Source organism: Dipodomys spectabilis, unplaced genomic scaffold (assembly GCF_019054845.1).
Source record: "Dipodomys spectabilis isolate Male_0828 unplaced genomic scaffold, ASM1905484v1 ptg000108l, whole genome shotgun sequence".
Lineage (NCBI taxonomy): Eukaryota > Metazoa > Chordata > Mammalia > Rodentia > Heteromyidae > Dipodomys > Dipodomys spectabilis.
The window spans coordinates 8,915,771-8,940,389 of NW_024870785.1; the positions used below are offsets into that span (position 1 = coordinate 8,915,771).

Below are 24,619 nucleotides of genomic sequence, written 5' to 3' on the forward strand. Positions count from 1 at the left end.
GGTGGCTCACGCCTGTAATCCTAGCTACTCAGGAGGCCGAGATCTGAGGATCGTGGTTCAAAGCCAGCCCGGGCAGGAAAGTCCGGGAGACTCTTTATCTCCAATAAACCACTAGAAAACCGGAAGTGGCGCTGTGGCTCAAGTGGTAGAGCACTCGCCTTAAGCTGAAGAGCACAGGGACAGCACCCAGACCCAGAGTTCAAGCCCAATGACCGACAAAAAAAAAAAAAAGAAAAAAAAATCACAACCCTCTAAACACATGGTTCATTCTCAGGACAGCCAGTTCCCATTGGCCACCACTCACCTCTTTAGCATACTAAAACTACACAGGAGCCGGGCGCTGGTGGCTCACGCCTGTAATCCTAGCTACTCAGGAGGCTGAGATCTGAGGATCGTGGTTCAAAGCCAGCCTGGGCAGGAGAGACCGTGAGACTCTTATCTCCCATAAACCACCAGAAAACCAGAAGTGGCGCTGTAGCTCAAGTGGTAGAGCGCTCGACTTGAGCTGAAGAGCTGAGGGACAGCACCCAGGCCCAGAGTTCAAGCCCCACGACCGACTAAATAAATAAATAAATAAAATAAAATAAAACTACACAGGCAGCAAGGACAAAGATGAAATACGTGTTTCTTATGTTACGGTGACCATATCTAACTTCAAGGGACAGAGAAGCACAGTACTCCCATGTGCTAGGAGCAGAGTAGAGTAGAATTGGTGATTAATGCTAAATTAGTTCTATTGTGAGCTCAAGGCTTTTAGGAATATGTAAATATGGGATAATGTGGGCAGAAGTAAAATCCTAGCATGAGGGAGCTAATGAGGGTGCTTGTTCCCTTCTTTGGACAGAATATACATGTGCTTATTTGAGGGACTATACTTTGTAAGACACCTTGGAGCTGTTCAGGGAATGACTAGATGCAGAATGATCAAAATAACTGTGGTTATATTAGAGAAACCTTCTAAGGACAAAATAGCCATTCATCCTCAAATATAAGAGTATTTGATTTGCTTAAAGGAACTATGTTGTAATTTTTAGAGGTAGATTCTTTAAAGAAAAGCATTTTGCAGCCAATACTATGAGTTCAGGTTAAGGGCAGCCCCCTTCTAAAGGACTGGGGATCCAAACCAAAAGGCAAAAAGGAGAGTGAGGGAAAATTCAGCATGATATGGCTCATTAGACTAGATGACTCTTAAAGATTATTCGAGTACACTTTTAGTAGTTGGATGGTTCCTGTCTTGCCTACAGCCTCCATCTGGATGATTATCTCCTGAGACAAACTCCAAAAACTACTGACACTTAGTTAGATTTCCTCTCAGAGTCCTAAGAGTCATGCATTTCTGGGATCTGGCTGTACAAATAAAGAACTGATGACTTTTATTCCAAAGGTGAAGAGGTGGGGTGTGGCTCTGAGTCTGGGTTGCCCTACTTTATTCAGAATTTAATTCACAAGGTGGCTCTGAGTCATTCCAGAGCTAGCTATGGAAACAGACTAGAAGCTACGTATCCCCTTTGTCTTCCCGCAACAAAGCTGGGCTGAACTAATACAAACCAAATTTGACTTAAAATTTTTTGTGTGGTAAGCAGCCTTTTTATATTGTATTATCCCTGAGTGAATGTTTACAGCTGAGCTGGAAACTCTATCAAATAGGAATTAAATTTTCTTTGCCAGTCCCTAATGCACATCTTAGCCGGGGTGTGTACACAGCCTTTTCAGAACCGAGCAGGGGCTAACTACATTCTTTACCCAGTAGCCAGTTCCTGACATCCATTTGAGTGTAAGTACTTGCATGCACTTGCATGCATTTTTAAAGAAAAATCCATGAGTTGCACTTCTTCAGTTGCTATGGGTGCAGATTGTTGATATTGGATTCATAGTCTTATTTCATTCTCATTTTTCCCATAAGCTAATAAGCCACAATGGAGTTAAGCATAAGAGTAAATCTGAATGCCACACAAAGTATTATGTGCTATTGCCATTATCCTTAATCATTTAGAGCTGTTAACATATAAAACTGAAAATATTCGGCCTCCTCCTCCTCCACCTCCTCCTCTCCTCTCCTCTCCTCTCCTCTCCTCTCCTTCTCTCTCATTTCCCATCATTTCCCACCAGGACTTTTTTCAAACTAGTGAATGTCCTCATTTACTTACATCAGAAATGGAAAGTAACTTTAGGGTCAGTGATGGCTGATTGGTTGGCTTTGCTCTCTGCTGGTTTGCTTCATGGATGTCACAGTGAGGATGGCAATACTTTTCTGTCCTGGGACTCATGTTGCTTGTCCTGAGCTAGAGACCCAATTACAGACCCAGTTACAGTCTGTTTGTGTGATAGCTGCTTCTCAAGAGACCATCTCAGACAGAGTCAATGGGGAAATCCAGGGTTACCTTCCTTAATATAGTAGGAGACTAGGTTCTAAAGTATGACTGCTAGGGCTTGAAATTTGGACCTCAAGGCGAGCACTCTACCTCTTGAGCCACAGTACTACTTCCAGTTTTCTAGTGGTTTATTGGAGATAAGAGTCTCATGGACTTTCCTTGCCTGCCCTGGCTTTGAACCTCGATCCTCAGATCTCAGCCTCCTGAGTAGCTAGGATTACAGGCGTGAGCCACCAGCGCCCAGCTTGGACCTACTACTTGATTAATCAGCTTTCTGTCATTGTGACCAAATATCTAAGATAGACAATGCAGAAGGAAAGGGATATTTTGGTTTATGGTTTCAGAGATTTTAGTCCATGACCATAGTCATTTGGCTGTTGATTTGGGCCAAAAACAGTTGCATGCAGTGCATGGTGGAACAAAGCTGCTCACATGATAGCTTCAAGGACAAAAGAGGGAGAAGACAAAGCCATATCCTTAATAACCTCATTTCCCTCCACTAAACCCCATGTTCTTTTATTTTTTCAATATGGGGAAAAAAGAGATATTGCAAATAATCTTTAGGATGGTGTACATAGCTCGGTGGTAGAAGACTTGCCTAACATGTATGAGGCTCTAGGTTCAGTTCCAAGCACAAATAAACTCCATGGAGTTGTCAGGAGGGTTAAATGAGATAATCTATGAAAGGCATGTAACAAATCCGTGGCATTGATAAATGACCAATAAGGGTCAGCAATTTTACTAGTCAATAACCTTTTGGTAGCAATGGACCAGAACAACTTAAGCCCAGAAAGGCACTGACTGACTTATAAAAGACATGGATGGCTCCAGGCCCCCACGAAGCATCAGTAACACTCAGTGGTACTTTCCTTCCTTTCTTGGTTCTGAGGCACCAGCTCCACAGATCCTTTATCTTCTGATAACATCACTCTTATACAGTCTTCTCTCCATATTGCTTGTGCGACCAATATAATATGGCAGAAAAATCAGTATCTTGCTCCCAAGTTTAAGGCACTGTCATTCATATTCTTAACATATTCATTCATTTCTGCTCTCCCTCCTTCCCTCCCTCTTCTTTTCACTCCTCCTTTCTTCTCCTCCCTCCCTTTTATCTTGGCCTCTACTTCATGTATCTTTTTCTCCATCACTGTCCCTTCATTCGCTCGGGAGAGATCCAGTTGCAATGTTGTAGGCAGCAGTACAGAGAGTCCATATATTATCGATACACTGAAGGTCTGCCACTGGCCACAAGAAGCCACTTTGAAAATGTGTTCTCTGGCCCCAGGCAGACCTCCAAATGACTGAAGCCCCTGCTCACATTGACTACAACCTCATGAGAGACCCTGAACCAGAACTACCCAGCGAAGATTATGACTCTTTGGCAAAAGCATTGCCCTTTTGGAGCAAGGGGCTGTTAATATAAAGAGTGGGGAGGAGAAGGACTGGGAGAGGTGCAAGCATGTGTCTATGATTTCCCAGCAAATATGAGGACTTGTAATTAAAATCTGGACAGTCTGAGGATGGATCAAACAGCTTGCTCCATGTGAGAAAGAAGGGACTAAAGGTTGGGCGGGAAGAGGAGGGTGATGTAATTACATTTTATCACAGGCAAATCCTTTCCTGTGGGTAAATATTGTCCTGAGAGTATCATGCTCTGTTCCTAATAAATTTCAGCAGGCAAAAACATAGACATGTCACCTACAAAAGACATTCGGATGCTTGCGGCTCTTGCAAGCCAGAGAATGGGGTTGATTTCCCATTAAAGCTGGTTTGTCTGTTCCACCAGGCTCCAGGTTGAAGTTATCTGCTGACTCATCTTGAAACTGGAGAATTGTCAATTTTCCATTGCGCACAATTCTGTCTCTTTCCAAAGGAGTTTTTAAAAAACATAACTTTATGTAACATATGTGAACTATTTTTCTCCTGTTTTATATTCTAACAAAAAATGTTAGTCTTGATGGCAGTAAAGGGGAAAGCTTGGTTTTTTTTTTTTAAATTTCTAAATTCACATTGTAAGATTCATGAGGTATAGGCAATTAGTGGCTTTGTTTTTGAGACAAACTACTGAAAAGTACATCCTTTCAGCTTTTCAAAATTAGTAACATTTATTAAATGTATTTCAGAAGTTCTAGTTCTAGTTTAGTTTTTGGTCACTCTGGCATTTATAAAAACTCAGGGAAGTATTTTGAACATCCACAGGTTAGGTGCAGGTAGGGGTGGTGCTGGGATGTTAGTCTAGTGTATGTCTCTAAGGGGCAGAGATGCTCTATCTGAGTTACTCAAGAAGGAGAGCCCAGAAGCAGAAGGCATCATTGATGCCACTTCCCGACTTGGTTGCTGCTCAGCCAGAAGCTATGAATCCTCCACTCTTCCCTGCTGTGTTCTGTCTTGGCAGCCTTCTTTATGAACAGGCCATATGGTCAGCTTTGGATCCTGTGTTTGCTTTGGCTTGGTAATTCACCACTTACTTCCTGTTAACATTCCTCCACCTCTGACCCCAGGATATGGTTCTCCCCCAGCACCACCTGTTCCTTTTCTCTGTGCCCATAGCCTCAGCTCTCTGATTTCTCCATCAATTGCTTGGCTCTGAATCGGGACTCAAATGTAACTTCTGTTCAAATATTTTCCATCTGAACTTCTGGTTCAGAGCAGGTTGTGTTTCACTCTAGTGGGCCTTTATTGGGGTAGAACTGGGCAATCAGGGATGTTACTGGAAAAATCAAGTTCAACTGTCCAAATGACTTTCAAATGAGACTAGAAAACGCTCTTCTTTCTTCCCATGGGCAACTGTCCAAAAAGCATCAGCCCCACTGTAGAGGAAGTTATGTCCAAGGAGGCTAATGTTCAATTTGAGGCCAAAAACCAAGTAGGAATGGACAGTGATCCATACTGGCACACATGAATTGGATTCTGTCACATTTACCATCCTGGGTTGTATGTAATTCAGTCCAGTGACCCAGTAAGAAAGAATGCAGGGCCAGGCACCATCTAAGGCAAACATGTGTACTGAACCACCACACGCTACAGGTGGTACGTCATGTTTTGGCTACTCCTGAGTGACTGGGATATTCATCTCCTCCACTAGGGTTCACACAAGGGCTTTCAGCTTGGCCTCTCCTATCTGGTTTACCCCCATCTTCCCCAAGTCTAGCATCTCCAGGGAAACATGTTTACTTATCTAACAGACCTCTTAACTTCAACTTAGATTGCATCCCAACCAAGAGTCCTTTAGTAGAGGTGAAGCAATGCTATGATGAGTGTGTTGAGGTTATGGTCTGAATCTGAAGTTCTACCTGTGTGAGCTGTGTGGCTTTGAACAACTCCCTTGCCACCTTTCTATTGCCTTATTTACAAAATGAAGCTAATTGTGCAGAGTGCTGTGAGAATTCCAAAAGATTATCCACAAGTAATAAGGTGGGTGATTCCTGGCATGTTGGGATGAGAAATAGGGTTGGTATTAGGTAGAGGCGGTTCCCTTCCCTGCCTCTTGGGGGATGAGATTTACAGCTTGATAGAAAGTAGGATGGGTAGCTGTGTCAGGAAAAATGACGTTGCGTGTGAGCTCAGAGCAAGGCTGTACAAAAAGAGCAAGGCTGATCCTAGCACTTGGTGTTCGATAGCTAAAGGTCCCTGAGCTGAGGTGACACGGACATGAGACAGAGAAACAGGCGTGCATTCTGACACCCATGGTGCTTAGATCTCGTTTCTGTGGCTGGCAGTGCCTGTCTGGAGGGTCCGGCTCTCCCCAGAAAAGTTGACTTGGCTTGTAGAACAACTCCTAAGGACGGGAATCTGACTTAGTGTGTCCGGGCACTCTGTGTAGTAGGCATATTTATGAGAATTTGAGTGCACTTTCTATGTCACACTAGTGAAGTGGTTAGCCTAGATTGAAGGACTCCATACAAGATGCTCATCGTCATTACATACTGGTCCCCTCATGGCCAGAGGACCGAGCAGCACTCCTTGGCAGCTGACGCTCCCTGAGGAGAGGGTGGTGCCTTAGGAGCTGGGAGAAGAGAGGGAAATGCTTTAGCAGCTGACACATACCCAGTCACTCCAAGGAGTCTCCCATCCCGGCACAGAAGTCTGACCCAATTAGCAGGGCTCTTCTCCTGAGACCCTCTGCGTCTCACTACAAAGCGGAACAAAAATGTCCTTCTTAGTAGGCTGTGGCTAGGAAGTGGAGCGGGTGGTCTAGAGCTTGCCCCTAGTTGGGAGCCTGGAGCACTAGCTCATTTCCTCCAGCACTCCCAAGGGGTTAGGGGGGTGGGGTGGGGGGAATAGGAGAGTCTGAGAAAGGGAAGAAATAGGGCGTGGGGCAGCTCGTGGTGAGGGAGGCCTCCCCTCCCTTTGGCACACGCAGCAGCCAGGTCATGGACTCATTGTGGTTGTTTGTTATCCTTTGTTTTCGGGGAACAGGCCTGCACAACGCTTTGCAGACTGGAACGTTTTTTCCATGCATGCAAAGCTCAGGCCTGAGAACTTGTACAACCTTGGGAGCACAGGGTCCCAGGTAGCTTCTCTCAAAACGGTGCTTACAGCAGCTATTTAAGGTTGGGTGGAGATGCCACAGTAGCCACTTCAGGCCTTGGGTTTGTTATTCGTTCCAGGAACTTCCCTGTGCCCTGGAGAGACTAGAAGAATGAAGAGTTGGCATGTGCCCAGCTATTCAAAATCTGAGGGTGGTTGGAAGAGCCACAGAGGTGGGACGGGGGCCTGGGGGGGAGGGAGGGCAGGCAGACAAGGAAGACCACTCTGGGCAGCTTTCATGCCAAGCAGTATCCCCTTCCCTTTAAAGATGCTCCACTTGGACACTGGCTCGCTTCCCCTCTCACCTGCCACCTGACCTCCCGTTTCCTTCCCATGACTAAAGTGCGTTCTCTCAGGAAACAAACAATGGAGTTCATAGTCTTCATGTGAAATTAGCAATTGTAGAATGTGATTCTCCCTCAGTGGTAGGGAAAAAAAGTAAGAACATCTAAGAAGCAAAAACATTTTGTAACTGTAGAAGACCAGGTGGGGTAAAGGCTTTATTTACAGTGCAGTGGGGAAAGGTGATGGCCCAGTCTAGTCAAGGTTAGTGGTCTGTGCAGGGATCAGACCTTAGGCTTTGCAGCAGGAGACCCAAGACTTGCAAGCTGCAGGTGCCCATGTGCTTGTTCCAGTCAGCCTCCTGCATGGGTTTCTCCCCCCTTTGCTCGTAACAGTTGTTGCGTGTGCTCTGTTACTTCTCGTCTTCCTCTATAATCTCAGATCCTCAGTGTTTCTATGTAGGGAAGGAGGTAAAGGTAGAAAACCTGAGACAGTGAGATGGCTTTCCCTAGACCACTGGGCAGCAGAGTAGGGAAAGGCCTCTTCACTGTGTGTCCATCGCTCCCATTTCCCCAAACCTTCCCCTGAGAGGAATCCTCTCAATAGGAGACTGAGGTAGACCCAGTCCCTGCCTTCGTGTGCAGAGGGGATCCGTGGGGACACAGGTAAGTGATGGAAATGAACCGTGGCAAATGGCTCCTCCAGCTTGGTGTCTTGCCTCTTGAGGAATACTCTGGTTCTTCTTCCTGGACCAGTGTTAATTATTGCAAATATTCTTAAGACAACCTACATTTCAGATTACCCCAGACAGGCATTTTAGCCAACCTCCACAGTCACAAACTCATGATGGTCTCTTTCCACACCAAACCAGCCAGCTGGCCAAAAGCCTTCCCTGTTCTTTCCCATTTGGGGGGCCTCACTCAGTGCATCCTTTCTATGTAAAATCTCAGCTGTCAGAGCCCAAGGAGTGTTCACCAACACTTGTTCACAATTGTCTGTGTGTGTGTGTGTGTGCGCGCGTGCATGTGCGTGCACATGCGCGTGCACATGCGCGTGCATGCTCCTAAATAGTAGCTCCATGAGTATTAATTTTGCCACTGGATTATAAACTCCTTGAATAGCATCTCAGTGCTGTAGACCTTCTGCATGCTCTTTAAGCCTAGCAAAACTGACAGAATGTCTGAATAACTGCTAAGAAGAACAACATCTTATTTTAAAACAAAACGTTGTGCGCTGCTTTTCTATGACATGCCAGGTACCACCCACCTCATCACCCATCTCCTTTAGCTTCCTTTGGCTTCCCATGGACCCATCCTTTTAAAGTGCATTTTTGTGTAGTCTCGCTGCCCAGTATGTGAGCAAATGGGTGTATCTGTTTGGATGAAAGTGCTTTTGTGGTTTGTAACAAATGGAATGGAGGCCAGACAAGGGAGGGAGGGCGCAGATTATTGAGCTCTTTGGAACTAGATGGCAAGGAGGTCCTGCCGGAGATGACCTTGTTTTATATTTTTATAAATGAGCTGTAGACATGAGTTGTATGATGAAATCTCTTCAAGTTGGAAGATATCGCTCAGGCCTCCTGCCCAGCATAAAATATGGATCAACCTTCTCATCCCATTGGTATGTTGAGATTTTAGGCATTGTGTCAGTGTGTCTTTAAAAAGAGGACACATGTAAAGAATAAGAGCAGTGAATAAATGATGTATTATCTTGTGTCCTCTTAAGACAACACAGTGTAGCTAACCTTACAAAATCATTCTGCCTTCAGTGGTTGAAAAGGCATCAGTTTTCTTTAGTCTGCCAGTTTTACATGCTTTCTGGTATCTTAATATATTTCTTTGCCTGTTCTGATAAAAACTCCCTTAGAAAAGGAAAGTCGCCCTGACAAGAACTCGGATAGTAGTAGGTAGAGAATAAATATCCAGCCAATAAAAACAAACCTTTTTTCATGATATCACACTCAAAAACTATTTTTAATGTACAGGCCTCATTTTCAAAGGAGATATGTATACACAATTCATATACAATAGGGAAGAGGCCTGGGGTGTAAAAGCATGAGTTAGAATTTCTTAACATAACTAAAATAGGCTAGAAGTTTCATAGCCAAGTGTATTGACACACTTAGAAGGTTGCAATAAGGGAGTAGTTACGTTTAATTCATGATATTTGGCAATACTATATATCCTTGACACTAACTTGGAAAAGAGTTTTATTGATAGCAGAAAATCCTTATAGTCTAATCTTAAGTGAAAAAATATGTCCACATTTTTATATAAAGCCCAGCAAATACATGAAGACTAAATCAAAATATTCTCCAGTGCTGAGCATGGTGAGAGATGCCTGTAATCCCAACCACTAAGAGGTGGAAAATCTTAGTTTGAGGTCAGCCCACTTGTGCAAAAGCAGGAGACCTTTCTCAAAAACAAACTCAGCGCAAAAGCACTAGGAGTATAGCTCAAGTGACAGATGCTTACCAGGCAAGCACAAGGCCTTGACTTCAACCCTCGTATCATGAAAAACAAACAAAGATTTCTCTTTGTATTTGGATTATTCAAAATGTAACTCCAGCTCTTTCTGCTGTCATTTATTGTTCAGGTAGGGTTTCTCTTTGTGTTCAGGTTGAGGCTTGGACATCGCTCCTCCTCTTATCTGCCTTCCACATAGTTGGAATCACAGGTGCACACTGCTATACGTAGCTTGTTTTATTGAGAGAGGGGTGGTGGAGGGCTTTGAACTCTAGCCTCTTGCTTGATTGGCAGGTACTCTATTACTTGAGTTGTGCCCCTAGCCCTCAGTGTGTTAATCCAGTTGTCTAGCCTGCAAAATGGCAGTCATTATGAAAATGAATTACTCAAGTACATGTCTTAGTAACACCTGGTAGATTGTAATTTATCAATAAATGTTGGTCATAACAGCCCAACAGAAAGCATAGCTACTAGAATGAGAGTGAAGTATTTTCAAAAGTCATTTCCTCAACATGGGAATTGTATGGGACATGAGAACTGGCGCTGCAGGGGAGAGGCAGGCTGGGGGTGGGATGATCGATTTGTAAGTGAAGGCCCAGTTGATGCCATACCAAAACCCGTGGACAAGACCCAGTCCAGCAGGGCCTGGGCTCAGGGGTCTGGGTGTAGGGCAGGGCCCGTGACACGCCTCCTGGTGCCAGAATAACCTCAGGGACTGTGACATGTGATGTTCTAAAGCAATATTTAAGAAATCCACATGCAAGCTTCAAACTGTGGGCTAGCTGCCTACCTTCATAAATAGAGGTTTATTGGCATCTTGTGGGTCACTCGTGGTTGTTGGAAATGCAGACTCTCAGCCCCGATCTAATCCCGGCCTTTTAGACTAAAAAATCAGCCTTATAGCCAGCTCTGCAATCAGACATCTGTGCTTTCAAGCCTGGGAACCCTTGTTCTAGGAGACTAAGACTAAGGCAGACTACGCATGGGCTGCTCTAGACAGGCTGGTAATACGTTATCCTTCAGGGTATGCTTGTTAAACATGGGCTACTTATCAGGAAAGGTAAAGAATAGGAAGAAATTGAACTAGATCTTTTTCTTCATATTCAATATAGCAAATTTATTACATGTGTAATAATACAGCATGTAAACTTGGAATGAGTGTGTGGCGGGGAGGGGGGGCGGTCTTGAACTTGGCAGGCAGGCACTCTACCACTTTAGCCACCCCCTCAGGCCTTTTTGCTTTAGGTTTCTTTTCAGATAGGATCTTACATCCCCCACCTTCTACACATACCCACTCTGGGCTGGCCTCAGATTCTGATCCTCATACCTCTATCTCCCAAGTAGCTGCGATCACACGTGTAAGCCATTGTGCCAGGCTCGGGATGAATATTTGATCATATCTTTTCAATCATCTGTAGTGGCACAGTGGTAGTCCCTCACATAATCAAGAAGTTCCTTTTTTTCTGACTGTCATTCTAGCAATGACATTGCATTTTTCTGGAGTGTTTGCTTTGTCTTTGTCTTTTCTTCTGGTTTTCTGAACCAGAAAACGACTCGGGAAGAGATTTAAATTTTAGGTAACAAAATGCATTGCTGGTATCTTGCTATAATTTTAGCATTTCAAGGTGGAGAGACACTTGAGAGCCTGGAAGCTAGGCCTGGATCCCATCATGTAACTTCTTAGCAGCAACTGATATTTTCTTGAAAACATTTTTACCCCAGAGATCTGTCAACTTCAAAGGAACTAATTATATTTTTTCAGCCTTACAGTAAGTGGAAAGAGGAAACGGGTTAACTGGATCGTATTTCTGATTTACATATTTTGAGGAGGTTTTCTCAACATCTTGTTATGAACAGATGACCATTATGAACTTCTCTTTGGCAATGCTGAATCTCTGGGAACAAACTAGCACGGAGGCAGGGATTTCCTTGAGGGTAGGAAGAGAGAAGCTTTGCTGTCGGCTCAGGTCTAGGCAGCCACCAGGCAGTACCCACACTCACCTGCTAGAGGATTGCTCTCTGCTGCTGGTGCACAAACTGGTGAGAAGACTCAATCAGAGTCAGGAAATGACGTACATAGAGGGACATATACCTGAGCAGCAGTGGGAGATGCCCCAGGTTAGAAGATTTCACTCTAAAATCCCAGATGGCCACACTCTGGGCCATGTCATTGTTAAGTTGGGGGAGGGGGCAAGGGGCCCCCAAATGGGAAGGGCAGAGAGGATCATTCCTGACAGCTCCAGCTTCTCCATAGCAAGACTCTTGGGACACCCAGGGCAGAGCTCATCATGTCAACATAACCACAGGGGCTTGTGACCTCTTGCCGTCAGTCTCAGATAGGATGCATGGAATGTGCGATTAGCATCAGGATGTTTTCAGATGTCTTCATTTCCAGGAGGAGAATAAAATTCAGTCATTTAAGTTTGTGTTAATTCTCCCTGAAGGAGTACTTTATGGTAAGAAAGAAACAGGCCTCATTTCTGTAACTCTCAGTGCAGCTGCACAGAACAGATCAGGTGCAGAATGGATGCTGGGCAGGAACTGCTACAGGAGCAGCTGTTTCCCACTAAGTGTTCCATCTCTGTGTGGCCTGGCCTTGAACTTGGTACCTTCTCACTGACACTTCAGCCAGCCCCTAAGGAACAAAGAGGTGTTAATGTTGTACTCATCGATGCAATGAGAGCCATTACAGGGGTGAAAAATGGCAACAAATGAAGAGAGGAGCGTTCAGCTAGCTGTGAATCATATCCACTTACCTGCATTGACTTAGTTCAGTTGAAAAGGTTTCACTTTCTACTGTCCAGCAGTAAAAATGACCCTAACATCCATTTGTAGAGATCATAATTCAGATTTGGATTAAGGACGCAGAGCAGCCAATGTCCCAAAAAGAGGCTGATGACTTTGAAAACAAGAAAAAGATGTATTAGCAGTTAGTTGAGGTAACAGATTGATTCTTTGATAATGCCAGATCCTGCCAAATGCATGTCAGATGTCAAATGTACAGAGACTCCTGCGTGTATGCAGACATATGTAAGAACATCACAACCTTTCGTTGCAGTTCAGTCATGGCTTCACATGGGAATTTGAAGAATTTATAGCCTGCTTAGTTTTCTCTAACCCTAAAGTTAGTAATACTGAGAGTACTTTCCATAATGCATACATATTGGGACTATGTTAGGTTTCCAAAAGGCTTTAAAAAGTAAATTTTTTTCTTTTTTCTTTTTTGGCAAAATGGTACCTAAAAATTGGTAAATAATTACTTTCTTTAGATATGTATATGAAAACTAATCTTTCTAGTAGTAATGATCTAACGCTTAAAAGCAGTGCCTTAAAGCACTTAAATGATTCCATTCATAATAGATCTCAGTTGAAGCTGGAATACAGTACATTCTGTGGACACAGCAGCTTATAGGAGCATAACTTTTAGGTATACAAATATGGCATTAACCTAATTCTCCTTCATTTTGGCTCCTCTAATTTACAAACACAATTTCTGAGTTTAACAGTATTTGTAATGGCAGCATCCAAAGCATTTTGGCTGCATAAAGCACTATTTGTTGAACAAAAATGTAGTTGTTTGTGCAAGTTTAAACATTTCATAAGGCCAGCTGAGTTCATTTCAGCCCTACTTACAAAATAATTATTGGCAAATGAAATGGGCTCAGGGTAGAGACAAGACATTTAAGCTTCTGAGGGGTTTACAGAACCAGATTCTTCGACTATTGAAAGTAAAATTGAAAGGTCATCATCAATTGAATGGTACAGGTTGAGCTCTTAGGACCTAAAGGGGTTTGACAGAAAAAATATTTACAATGGAACAATAAGGAAAATGTTGTGTTACACTCAGAAACATGGAAAATATGCTGTTCAAAATTGTTGGCTCTGGAATAAATAAAATCCAGACTTAGACTATTAAAAATATCAAAGTGGTCCACTTTATGCCAACTCCATTTCTTCTGTTGCTTGTTATAAAGAAAATCCATTATTGGATATAATACAGTCCTGGTTAAATTATCAAAGACATTTTTTCCATATGAAAAAAATAGTTTACCATATGCTATAGATTCTTCTAACAATTTTAGTACAGTACACTTCTGTCACAGAAGTGTAGGTTCAGAATTAAAAGGAAATTTTAAGTCACATTTTAACCTATTCAAGGTACAAATCTGTTCATGAGAGTAATACCACCACTACCCCCAAAAAACCCAACCCACCATAAAAATAAAGACTGCAAGGACTTCACTGTGCACTGTGGAGTTTCCTCCCACTCTGCTTCATGCTACAATTTAATTCACTTCCTTCTTCTCCTATTGGCTGTTCTCAGTATGGGTAAGGGGATTTCAGTATTCCATCTTCACATGTTTTCACTGTTAGCATGCTCTCCGCACTCTTCCCTCTAAGAAGTAGCATCCCCAATAGGTGTCTTTGTTCTGTTTTCATAGTTGCAAATAAGTGTATTTTGTCTGTATTCTTTCTTTTTTGTTCTCCCCCAGGCACAACCCCTTCACACTAATGTCCTCTTGTTCACAGAGTATTATACATGTTCATTCTCTTTCTTTTTCCCTATTCCGTTTAGCTTGATTTATATTGTTTAACCATCTACATAAATATATATAGCTATATAGGCATATGCATGCACATATGGATATTTATACTTACAGGCATATCCATTAATACGAATAAGTCTAAGTCTACCTTCCACATAGTCTTTTATATATGGTATTTTATTCTTTTTGTTGTTGTTGTTGGTCGTGGGGCTTGAACTCTGGGCTTGGGCGCGGTCCCTGTGCTCTTGAGCTCAAGGTAAACACTGTGGCTTGAGCCACAGCGCCGCTTCCGTTTTCCAGTGGTTTATTGGAGATAGAACCTCACGGACTTTCCTGCCTGGGCTGGCTTTGAACCAAGATCCTCAGATCTCAGCCTCTTGAGTAGCTAGGATTACAGGCGTGAGCCCCCAGCGCCCGGCTTATGGTGTTTTGTTCTTTGAGCTTGTCTTGCTCAGTAGTATGACCTCTAGTTGTATCTGTTTTTCTACAAGTGACATTTTTCTTTATGTGTGTGTACATATATCTATACTCATTGGGCACCTTGGAAATCAGTCATTTGGCTACTGGGAACAGTGTTGTGATAAACATGGATATGCAGGTGTCTTTGTTATCTTAATTTACTTTCCTTTGGATATTTGCCCAATAGTGGTATGGTGGGGTCATTGAGAACATATATGTTTAAGCTTTTGAGAGTTCTCCATACTAGGCTGCCACAGTTTACATTGCTACTAACTGTGTAAGGATCCTCTTTCCTCTTCTCCAGCATTTGTTGTTTTGGTTTTCTTGATGGCTGCCACTACTTGGGAGTGAGATAGAGTCTAAGTGGGCTTTGACTCACATTTCCTTTATGAATTATGTTGTTGAATTTTTTTTATCTGTTAGCCATTTGTATGTCTTCTTGGGAGAACTTGTTAGTTTGCTTACCCATTTGTTAATAGGACTCTTTAATTTCTTGAGATCAAGGTACTTATTCAATTTTACCAGCACTATTTGTTGAAGACTGTCCTTTCTCCATGGCATATTTTTAATTCTATAGTGGAAAATTAGTTGGCTATAGGTACGTGATTTTATCTGTGGATCTTCTATACTGTTCCATTGGTCATCGAGTCTGTTTTTAGGCCAGCACCATGCTTATTTTTGTTACTATGGGTCTGTAGTTTACCTTGAAGTCCAGTAATGTGATGCCTCCAGCAAGTGCTATTAGTACTTAGAATTGCTTTGGCTATTCCAAGGTCTTTTTTTTTGCCTCAATATGAACTTTATGTTGATTTCTGCAATTCTATGAGGAATGATGAAGATTTTTTGTGTGTGTGTTTTTGTTTTTTGGTCCTGGTGCTTGAACTCTGGGCTTCGGCACTCTTCAGCTCAAGGCAAGCGCTCTACCACTTGAGCCACAGGGCCACTTCCAGTTTTCTAGTGGTTTATTGGAGATAAGAGTCTGATGGACTTTCCTGCCCAGGCTGGCTTCGAACCATGATCCTCACATCTCAGCCTCCTGAGTAGCTAGGATTACAGACATGAGCCATCAGCACCCGGCAATGATGAGATTTTTATGCATATGACATCAGTGTATATTGCTCTTGATAGTGTGGCTTTTCTATTGCAGCTTTGCTGAATCACGATTTTTTTTTAAATGCGTAGTGATCCCTCACCTATTGTGGGAGTTACGCTCCAGAGACCCTTGCAATAGGTGAAAATCTGGGGTCTCTGGAACATAACTCCTGTGATATATGAGGGAGGGATCACTGTATTAATTTTGCCCGTCTCTGAGCATGGAATGTCTTTACATAACCTGAAGTCTTTCTCAATTCCTTTCTTCAAGTTCTAGTAGTTTTCATTATAGAAGTCTTTCTGTTCTTTTGTTGGGTTGATGCCTAGATATTGTTTTGGAGACTTTTGTGAACAGAATAGTTTTCCTAGTTACTGTGTCAGCCTGTTTATTTTGCTGTTGTTGTTTTGTTTTAACGAGTCCTGGGGTTTAAACTCAGGGCCTAGGCACTGTCCCTGAGCTTCTTTTTTGCTCAAGGCTACCACTCTACCACTTGAGCCACAGCATCGCTTCTGGCTTTTTCTTTTTATGTGTTACTGAGGAATGGAACCCAGTACTTCATCCTAAGCAAGCAGTCTACCACTAAGCCACATTCCCAGCCCTGTTTATTGTTAATACAATAAAAAAAAAAAAACTACTGATTTTTTAGGTGTTATGTGTTAGGCTATCTTTCCAAAGGTATTTGCCAAATCTGCAGGGGCTCTTTGGTAATGTCTGTAGGGTCTGTTAGGTACAAGAACTTGTCATCTGAAAGTAGAGATAATTTGATTTCTTCTTATCCTATTTGAATCCTTTTTTTTTTTCTTTCTCCTGCCTAAATTCTCTGTGTAGGAATTCTAGTACAATATTAAGAGTGAGGGGGATGACATCCTTATCTTGTTCCTAACTTTAGAGGAAATAGTGGGAGTTTTTCCCCATTTAATATGATACTGGCTATAGGTTTGTCCTATAAAGCCTTCATGAAGTTTAGGTACATTCCTTCTATTCCTACTTTCTTCAGAGCCTGTGTTATAAACGGATATTGAATTTTGGAAAGTTTTTTTCTATCCCCTCATTCTGCATTTGTGTTTATTTTTTGTCACTGAGATGTGTTTCTTGGAGGCAACAACTGTGTTTTTTGATTCACTGTTGTTCTATGTTTTTTTGATTGGGGAGTTGATCCTATTGACATTTAATATTACTGTTGAGAAATACTTTCCATCATTTCGTTCTTTTCGTGATGCTTGCTTCTTTCCTCTTCCTGCTTTCCTATTTCCTCTAGTAGTACAGTTTACTCATTCTTATATTTTCTGGTTTTGATCGTCGTATGGAGGGTAGGATTCCCTAAGTATCTTCTGTAGTGCTCATTTAGTGGTCATGAGTTCCTTTATTTACCCTTTATCATGGAGGGTTTTTATTGCTCTGTAAACTCTAAAAAAGTAGGCTAGGATGGCAGTTGTCCTTCCAGATTTGAGTTGTCTTTCCACACTCTCCTTGCATTTGCTTATTCTGTTGTCTCCTTTCTTTTGCTGTCATTTAAAAAAAAAAAATCAGTTGTGGGGCTTGAACTCAGGGCCCGAGCTTTTTTGCTCAAGGCCTAGTGCTCTACCACTGAGCCAAAGAACCACTTCTGGTTTTCTAATGGAGTTAAGAGTCTCACAGACTTTCCTGTCAGGCTGGCTTTGAACTTCGATCCTCACATCTCAGCCCTCTGAGTAGCTAGGATTACAGTTAGGAGCCACCAACACCCGGCTGATATTACTTCTTTATACTGTATATTTAGTATGTGCATGCATACGTGCCAGGCCTGCAGATTGAACTCTGGGCCTAAGCACTGTCCCTGAGCTTTTTTAGCTCAAGGTTACAACTTCTACCATTTGAGCCATAGCTCCACTTCTGGCTTCTTGGTAATAAATTGGAGATAAAGCGTCCCATGGACTTTCCTTCCAGGGCTGACTTTGAACCACAATCCTCAGATCTCAACCTTCTGAGTAGCTAAGATTACAGGCTTGAGACATCAGCACCAGGTTTGTATTTAGTGATTTTTCACTGTAATATGTCTAGGTGTGTTTCTTCAATGGTCTTGTCTGTTAAGAGTTTTGTAAGCCTCTGCTAGATGAAACTTATTTTTCTCCAGATTGGGAAAGTTTTCTGCTATTATTTGCTCAGTACCTTTAGTTTTTCTTCCTCTTCATCTATTTCATATATAGATATGATCTTTGTTATTTTATTGTTATTGAAAAGGTGATTTACAGAGGGGGGTTATAGGTATATATTAGGTAATGAGCACATTTCTTTTTGGACAATGTCACTCCTTCCTTTGCTCTCTCTCTCTAGAGTCCTTGGTGTTTGTCCAAAGTCCAGAGTGTTTGGTCAGTATCTTTGACTTGTTTGATCTAGTTCTTATGCTTTATATTCAACCTCTGATACTCTTTGCAACTTCTCTTGCCTAGGTTTTTGATCCCGTTTTTTATTTAGGTTATTGAATTCTTCATTTTCAGGATTCTTTTTCTTGGTTTCCATCTCTTATTGAATTCCTGTCTGATATCCATGTTGCCTTCTTTAGTTCATTTAGTTGTTTGTATTTCCTTATTTCTTCAACTTCTCTTGGAAGTCTAATTTTTTGAACATCTTCAATTTGTTGACAGTTCTTATCATTGGCTTAGCTTTTTGTCTGGCTTTCCTCTTAGATCTCACTTAAGTCCATAGTTGTGTTGTTACTGATTTCAAGGGTGACATGTTATTTATGAATTTTGTGGCGTTTTTCTGGGACTTACGCATCTAGGTTAAGGGTTTGTGAAGCTTCTGTCTTGAATTCTCAGTTGGTAGTTTTCTTGAAACCTGGTTTAAGATGGGGTGATGGCTGGGTGGTGCTGTGTTTTGGGGGTAAGTCTCAGTTGACAAAAAAAAGTCCATTCTCAAGTCTCTGGGGATTTTTCTTCTCAGGGTGAGGAAGCTGCGTTTCAGGGATTATTGTCGATGCTAAACCACAAGCTTGTGCTAAGTTCTAAAGGGGAGTAGTCACTGTTTCTGTTTCAATCTTTTTAGATGAATTTATGGTCCAGAATGTATCATTGTGTTCTAGGCAGACCAGAGTGGGAATAGCATGGAGATCAAAAAGGGCAGTCCTGTTGGAATAATTCTAGGTATTTGTTATATGGAGAGAGGAAGGATGGGAGTTAAGTTTTGTAGGAGAGGTTATTGGGAAAGTGGAATGAGGTGGGTCAGAAAGAGGAAAAAAGTATTTAAGACTATCTGGGCTGGGGTACTGTGGTGGTGAGGTTGGGAGAAATGAATAGGTACATGTATGTTTACACATGCTTGTGTGCGCCCGTCTGTGCGCGCGCGCGCGCACACACACACACACACACACACACACACACACACACACACACGAGTATGTGAGTATGAGACAGGCCCCACTAATGGTCAAGGAGGAGGAAGGAATGAAAAGAGAAAAAGCAAGGCCAAATTTAGAAGAAAGACAAATAAACTGAATAGTGAGACAAACAGAAGCAGAATGCAGAAAATGAAAACCAAAGCATCAAAGGGAGATATTGTTCAGGTAGTGTATTAGATATTGAGGAAGATTACGGGGGTATGGAAGAAAATCTGAGGAAGGGTTTCATTACCGAGGTAGGGAGGGTGCAGGAGGGAGGGGATATGAGAAGGGAGCAGTGATGAAATTAGAGGATTAAACGACAGGTACTGAGTTTCCAATGTGCTTTCAGGTTCAAAGGGGGGAAGGGTTACTAGAAAAATTCTCAGATTAAATGGAGGGTAAATGGGTCTACTCTAGAATGATGGAATTGAAAGGTAAATGGCCTTTTTCTGGTTTCCAGCTGAGAGAAATTCAGATAACCAAAACAGGGTTAAAGGCAAGCTGACATACAGCACTTGGGAAGACCTAGTTTTTTTTTTAATATGTTTTTTATTATAAAAATAGTGTACAGAGGGGTCACAGTTAAGAGCTAGTTCTTACATTAACCTATATGTATATTTATGTATAAACGTCTCTGCAGGTTGCAGTAGGCTTTTACCTCCTCCAGAGGACCTTACTTGGAGGGAGGGCCTCAGAGTATAGGCTACTGGTTCCAGCCCTGTTGTTTGGCCAGGAGGGAGGCCCAAGGCCACTTAGCTGCATATTATCTAATGGCTTACTGTGCCCGAGTTCTTTTACGTTTCCTGTGTGAACACATCTCCTTATGCTGGATTTCTAAGTCCCACAGCACCTCCTGCAGTGATGCTGACAGCAGGTTCCCGAGCTGGTAGTCCTTGGTCCTTGGAGTTTTGCATCCTGAGCCTCTTGGTTACAGCTTCCTGCAGCTGCTCAAGTTTTTGTTAAGCGAGATTCATGGGCTCTGCCCAGTCTTCTCTGGGATGCTGTACAGATGCTGCACATCCTTCTCCCCAGGCCTCTGGGGTCCTTCAATACTTTCCAAGGTGAGACCCATAAGCTGTGTCCTAGGCATCTCCACTGTCAGGGTGGTAGGCTTCAGACTTAACATCTGAGCTTGTTAGCTGCAGGTTCCCCTGTCCACTTAGGCTTTTGTTGACTCGCCCACCCTTCTTCAGCCTCTTGTAACACTATATACCCGAGTTCTATGGCAGAGGATCCTGATTTTGGCCCTCTGGTCCCTGCTCCACCAGAGAAGCCTCTTATGATGGCAGTTTTCCACTTCCTAGACAGCCCAGTGCCTGTTCCAGTCAGTCCCAGCAGTCTTGCCTCTCATGACAGACCAGTTCTGCTCCTGAGGGCTTCAGCAGGTGGTAAAGTTCTCACAATATTTGTTGTCTATCCCTACTCTGAGTCTGGGGATCCTCTAGGCATGATAGTCCGATGGTATCTTCTGACTCAGGTTCCTTTACCACAGGTGGTTCTGACTCCCAAGTGGCTTTTTGGGATCCTTGCCACTATTTCTTCCATCTTGATTGCTTCTTGAGTATGTGAGAACTCCCTGTAGGTTTGTCTGTCTTCCCTCTTTACCCTCCCGAATGTGCTGCTGGTTCTTTGGTTTGTGGATTCTTTTCATTCATGGAACAAATAAGGTAGATTGTTTTCACTCCATTGTCTTGCCCCTCCTGCTTAATTCACTTTTCACAACCACAAAATGCTTCATTTCCTACCATAAGGGACTTTCAAAATTCTCTTTTATCAACGGAATGAGTTTTTCATCTGAATATTCAATATTGTACTTAATAGTTAAAACATTTTCAAATTAGGACACTTAAAAATCAAGAGTTTTAGTGTTAAATTGGTTCCAGTTTAACATTGGCCTTTTTTAATTAGGCTAGCATTAATCAAAAACAGATGTTTAGGGAAAAGATATAACACTTAAGCCTTGCCATTAATGTGAGCATTTAAGGGGAAAAAAGGGGTGTAAATCTTTTATAATAAAATCCAAGTGCTTTAACATGATGACTAAACTTCATATTTGAAGGCACTTAAATCTAGGAGTTTAAAAGTCACAGGATTAATTAGGTCACGTTTCAGAAATAATACCACAATCCAAATTTCTCACTAGTAAATCAATGATAACAGCACTCTGCAATCTAAAATTACTAAAACAAAAGACTAAATATCTTACATTTTCTTTTAGTGGTTATACATTTGGCTCCTGTATAAAGCATAAATAACGGACCCAGGATAATTTAAATCCAGGAGACTAGCCTCCAAAAAGGCCCTGCCAACCCCAAACCCATGCAAGAATACAAAGCCAAAGGGATACACTAAAAAAAAAAAAAAGAAGAGATTGCTTTATTGTAACATTTATGACATTGACCCCTTGTTGACAGGAATGACCGTAATTTTGGCATATTGCACATGTCTGATGTAGGACACTGGACGCACTGGTGATAGTCTGGTCGCTGGGGTCGTTTTCTGGTCTTCCCCAACCTCAAGGCACATGTGGGCCAGTCACAGAAATTCCATTACCACTTGGTGTAGACAATTAACAAGTCTTTGGTCTTAATAAGCACCATTACAAACCCTCACATTAAGGGCATTATTATTCTAGTTTATAAATGTTTCAATGATTAAAAAAAAAAACCAGCACGATTACAGTATACACACACTTAATTTACATGTAATGTATGATACTCATAACTGAGATAAGCTACTGAACTAACTTTGGTTGATTGAAATGAAGTATCTGAACTGAGTACTTGTAATTTGTTTTCTAAGTTGTGTAGATATTACAGTGCATTCATAGATCTAGTTTGAAAATTTACTAGCACCAAGATATTACAAATGGCCAACCTACACTTGCATTTGGAGAAGCAAAGTTTCAAAATTTGAAATAATCCATCAGGTGAAAAGCACATTCCTGCACATCTGCTGGAAGGACAGCACATTAGCACAGATGTGAGCCCCTAGGGGATCTACTCCTAGTTTTCCAGAATAGGCACATATGACCACATAACTTAGCTACACGCATGAGAAGCCTGAGGAAGTGGTTGTTTGAATTAGGTAATCACCTGTACCTTCTTCTTTTTTTTTTTTTTTTTTTGTAATACAAGAATAGTGCTTATTTATACAGATTTACTTGGTGAGAAAGATTGTACCTATGATAGGAAGATTCTGACGGGGGGAAATGTCATCCTACCTATCTATAGTTGTTTTTCTTTTAATTATTTGGTCTCTGGATGGTGAATTAATGAAGCAAAATCTGAATTTTCATCTTCAGATTATCGCCCAGTTCACCACTGAGGTAGTCTTTGTCATATTTGTCTTCTAGCTGATTGAGTTCTTTCTTTTTATAAAGTGGAGTACTACTGATTTGTAATGAGTAGGTTCCAGCCACTGGCTTCCTCTTTGTGAAGTGGAGGTAGCTGATCCCTTCCTTTTGGTTGATTTTAAAAAAGCCATCTTCATTTCCAGATTCAATCAAGTATCTGTTATGATTTGTCAGAGTTGTAAGGGCCGGAAGGAGTTCTAGGATTCGGACCTTGTTGCTGATATGGGAAATATTGAAGGCAAAGGTGGCAGGCTTCTCAATGTCCCAACTTGCCAGACTCACATTGGCTTCCATTTCCGATTGATCCTAGAAAGACATAAAATACGTCATATTGTTCTCATGTGAAAGAAAAAGTGATTCAAATCTGCTAGATATGCAGATTCCAGGCTCCAGTCAGACCTAGTGCATTAGAATTCCCAGGGCATCTCCCAGTAATCCAGTTCAATAAGTCTTTCTGACAATTTCAGATGCACAGTCAGGTTTGAGAGCTGCTGTTTTAATAAATTATTTTATTTCCGAGGACTTATTTCCCAAACCAAAGGAGGCAGCATGGATACTAAAAAGCAGTCTATTTCAATTTCATTCAGTGATGCAAATCATCCCCTCCTAAGGACACACCTATGAACTTACTTCCTGACTCTGATGATCTGCTAATATTCAATGCTTTTCACCTGGCTTCTTGCTTGCCTCTCTGGGACCACATGTGCTCAACTCTCTGGGCATAGAGCCAGAGGTCTGAGTGAATATCTGTGCGTTTCCGAATTTAAGAGGCTGCAGCAGCCTTCGGCAAAGAAAAGCAGGCTGCCTGGGCTCCTTGTTGGTTTTGTCTACTGTCCAAGCTCCCTTGTGCTGCGCATGCTTCTTTTCAGAAAGCAGCCTCTAGCTTTCAGAATGTGGCCTCCCCGGTCAGGGAGCCGTGTGTGGCTTCACTATTCTGCCCGCTGCTGACCTGAATCTCAGAACTCCTCTCGGCAGACTTCGGGTGGGTGTTTGACTTTTCTTTTTGGTGAGACAAGGGAATTAACAAGTATGTGAAAACCTTCAAGTGGCCACTCCCAAAAAGCAGCTAGACAGACACTCCGCAGAAAGCCCCGCAGCCTCTTGTAGATGCAGCCACAGCTCGGGAATGTCTGGATTTTCTCCCTGGGGAGATTTTTCACACTTTGGAACACCCTTAGAGGAAACCACAGGAATCCGGAAGGTCTTTCCTTTAGGAGACTAGAGGAGAAACCCTCCGACCTACCTGGATATTGGAGACATCAGTGTCATTCGTGCTCCTCCGTTTCCTGCCCCTTTTGGGGTAGCCATTGATCTTACACTCGTAGCAAGCTTCTGGGGACAGTGAATTGTCGTCCATCTCGCTGCTGGCTGCTGGCTCCGGGCCGCCTCGGCCCATGCCCATTCCAGAAACACAATGCCTGTGGCAAAAAGGAAGCGCCAGTGTTTTTCACAAGAACCAAGAGGCAGGGCTAGTGGGGCAGGGGTGGTGGTGAAGCCCCTCCCCCACGTTAGCGCGGCTCTGACCTTGCTGTATGGCCACTGGATGCATGTGTCAGCGCTTGTCCCAACTGTGGGAAACTGTTTCAGTCACTCAAAACCACTGGCTTTGACTCATGAGAAGGTGGATAAACAAACCCATGCCCAGGAGAGATCTAGTTAGGCTGTTTTTGTTTGTCTTTCAGTTATAAAGCCAAATTATGGTGTGTGTCTTCCATGTTTCACAAGTACCTTGTTTTGTTATTCAGAGGTCACTTGGAATGTGGATTTATCGGGCTCTTCTTTCCAAATGTGTTGAAACATTTGAGTAGTCCCTAATAAAAGTCTTTATTTTGGGGTAGAATCTAAGTCTAGTGCTTGAGATAGTGAGACCAAAGCTATTAGAAATGAGTAGACTTCTACTAGTGTGGCATAATGTAGACTAGATACTACTTTTTTTTTTTTATAGTACTTGTCTCCTCTTTATAATTCATTTTCCTGTATGCCCTTAGGATTCAAAATCTAATTCCAGCGAGCATACTATAATATTGGTCATACTTTCCTGCTATTTAAAGGTTTCTACTACTTTCCTGAGTCTTGCCAGTCTGACACACTTCTTTTTCTCCGTGTTGCAATGTGAAATGTGTAGGAAGAATGAAATGGATGAAATGTTACATGCCCA

At 42.3% G+C, this 24,619-nt stretch overlaps 1 protein-coding gene and 1 long non-coding RNA gene across 2 annotated transcripts in view; one reads left to right on the top strand and one right to left on the bottom strand.

Moving 5' to 3' along the window:
- LOC122114359 overlaps positions 1 to 24,619 on the top strand; it is a 57,704-nt gene that overhangs the window by 22,247 nt on the left and 10,838 nt on the right. The gene's annotated exons all lie outside the window — the stretch shown is intronic.
- The window catches only part of Fbn1 (fibrillin 1), a 201,121-nt gene continuing 197,965 nt past the window's right edge, over positions 21,464 to 24,619 (bottom strand). Inside the window, exons 64-65 of the mRNA XM_042687479.1 lie at positions 23,705 to 23,879; positions 21,464 to 22,767 (exon numbers count right to left, since the gene is read on the bottom strand). Of these exons, the coding sequence (XP_042543413.1) occupies positions 22,378 to 22,767; positions 23,705 to 23,879 (565 nt within the window). The 3' untranslated portion in view covers positions 21,464 to 22,377. The remainder of the gene's footprint in view (positions 22,768 to 23,704; positions 23,880 to 24,619) is intronic.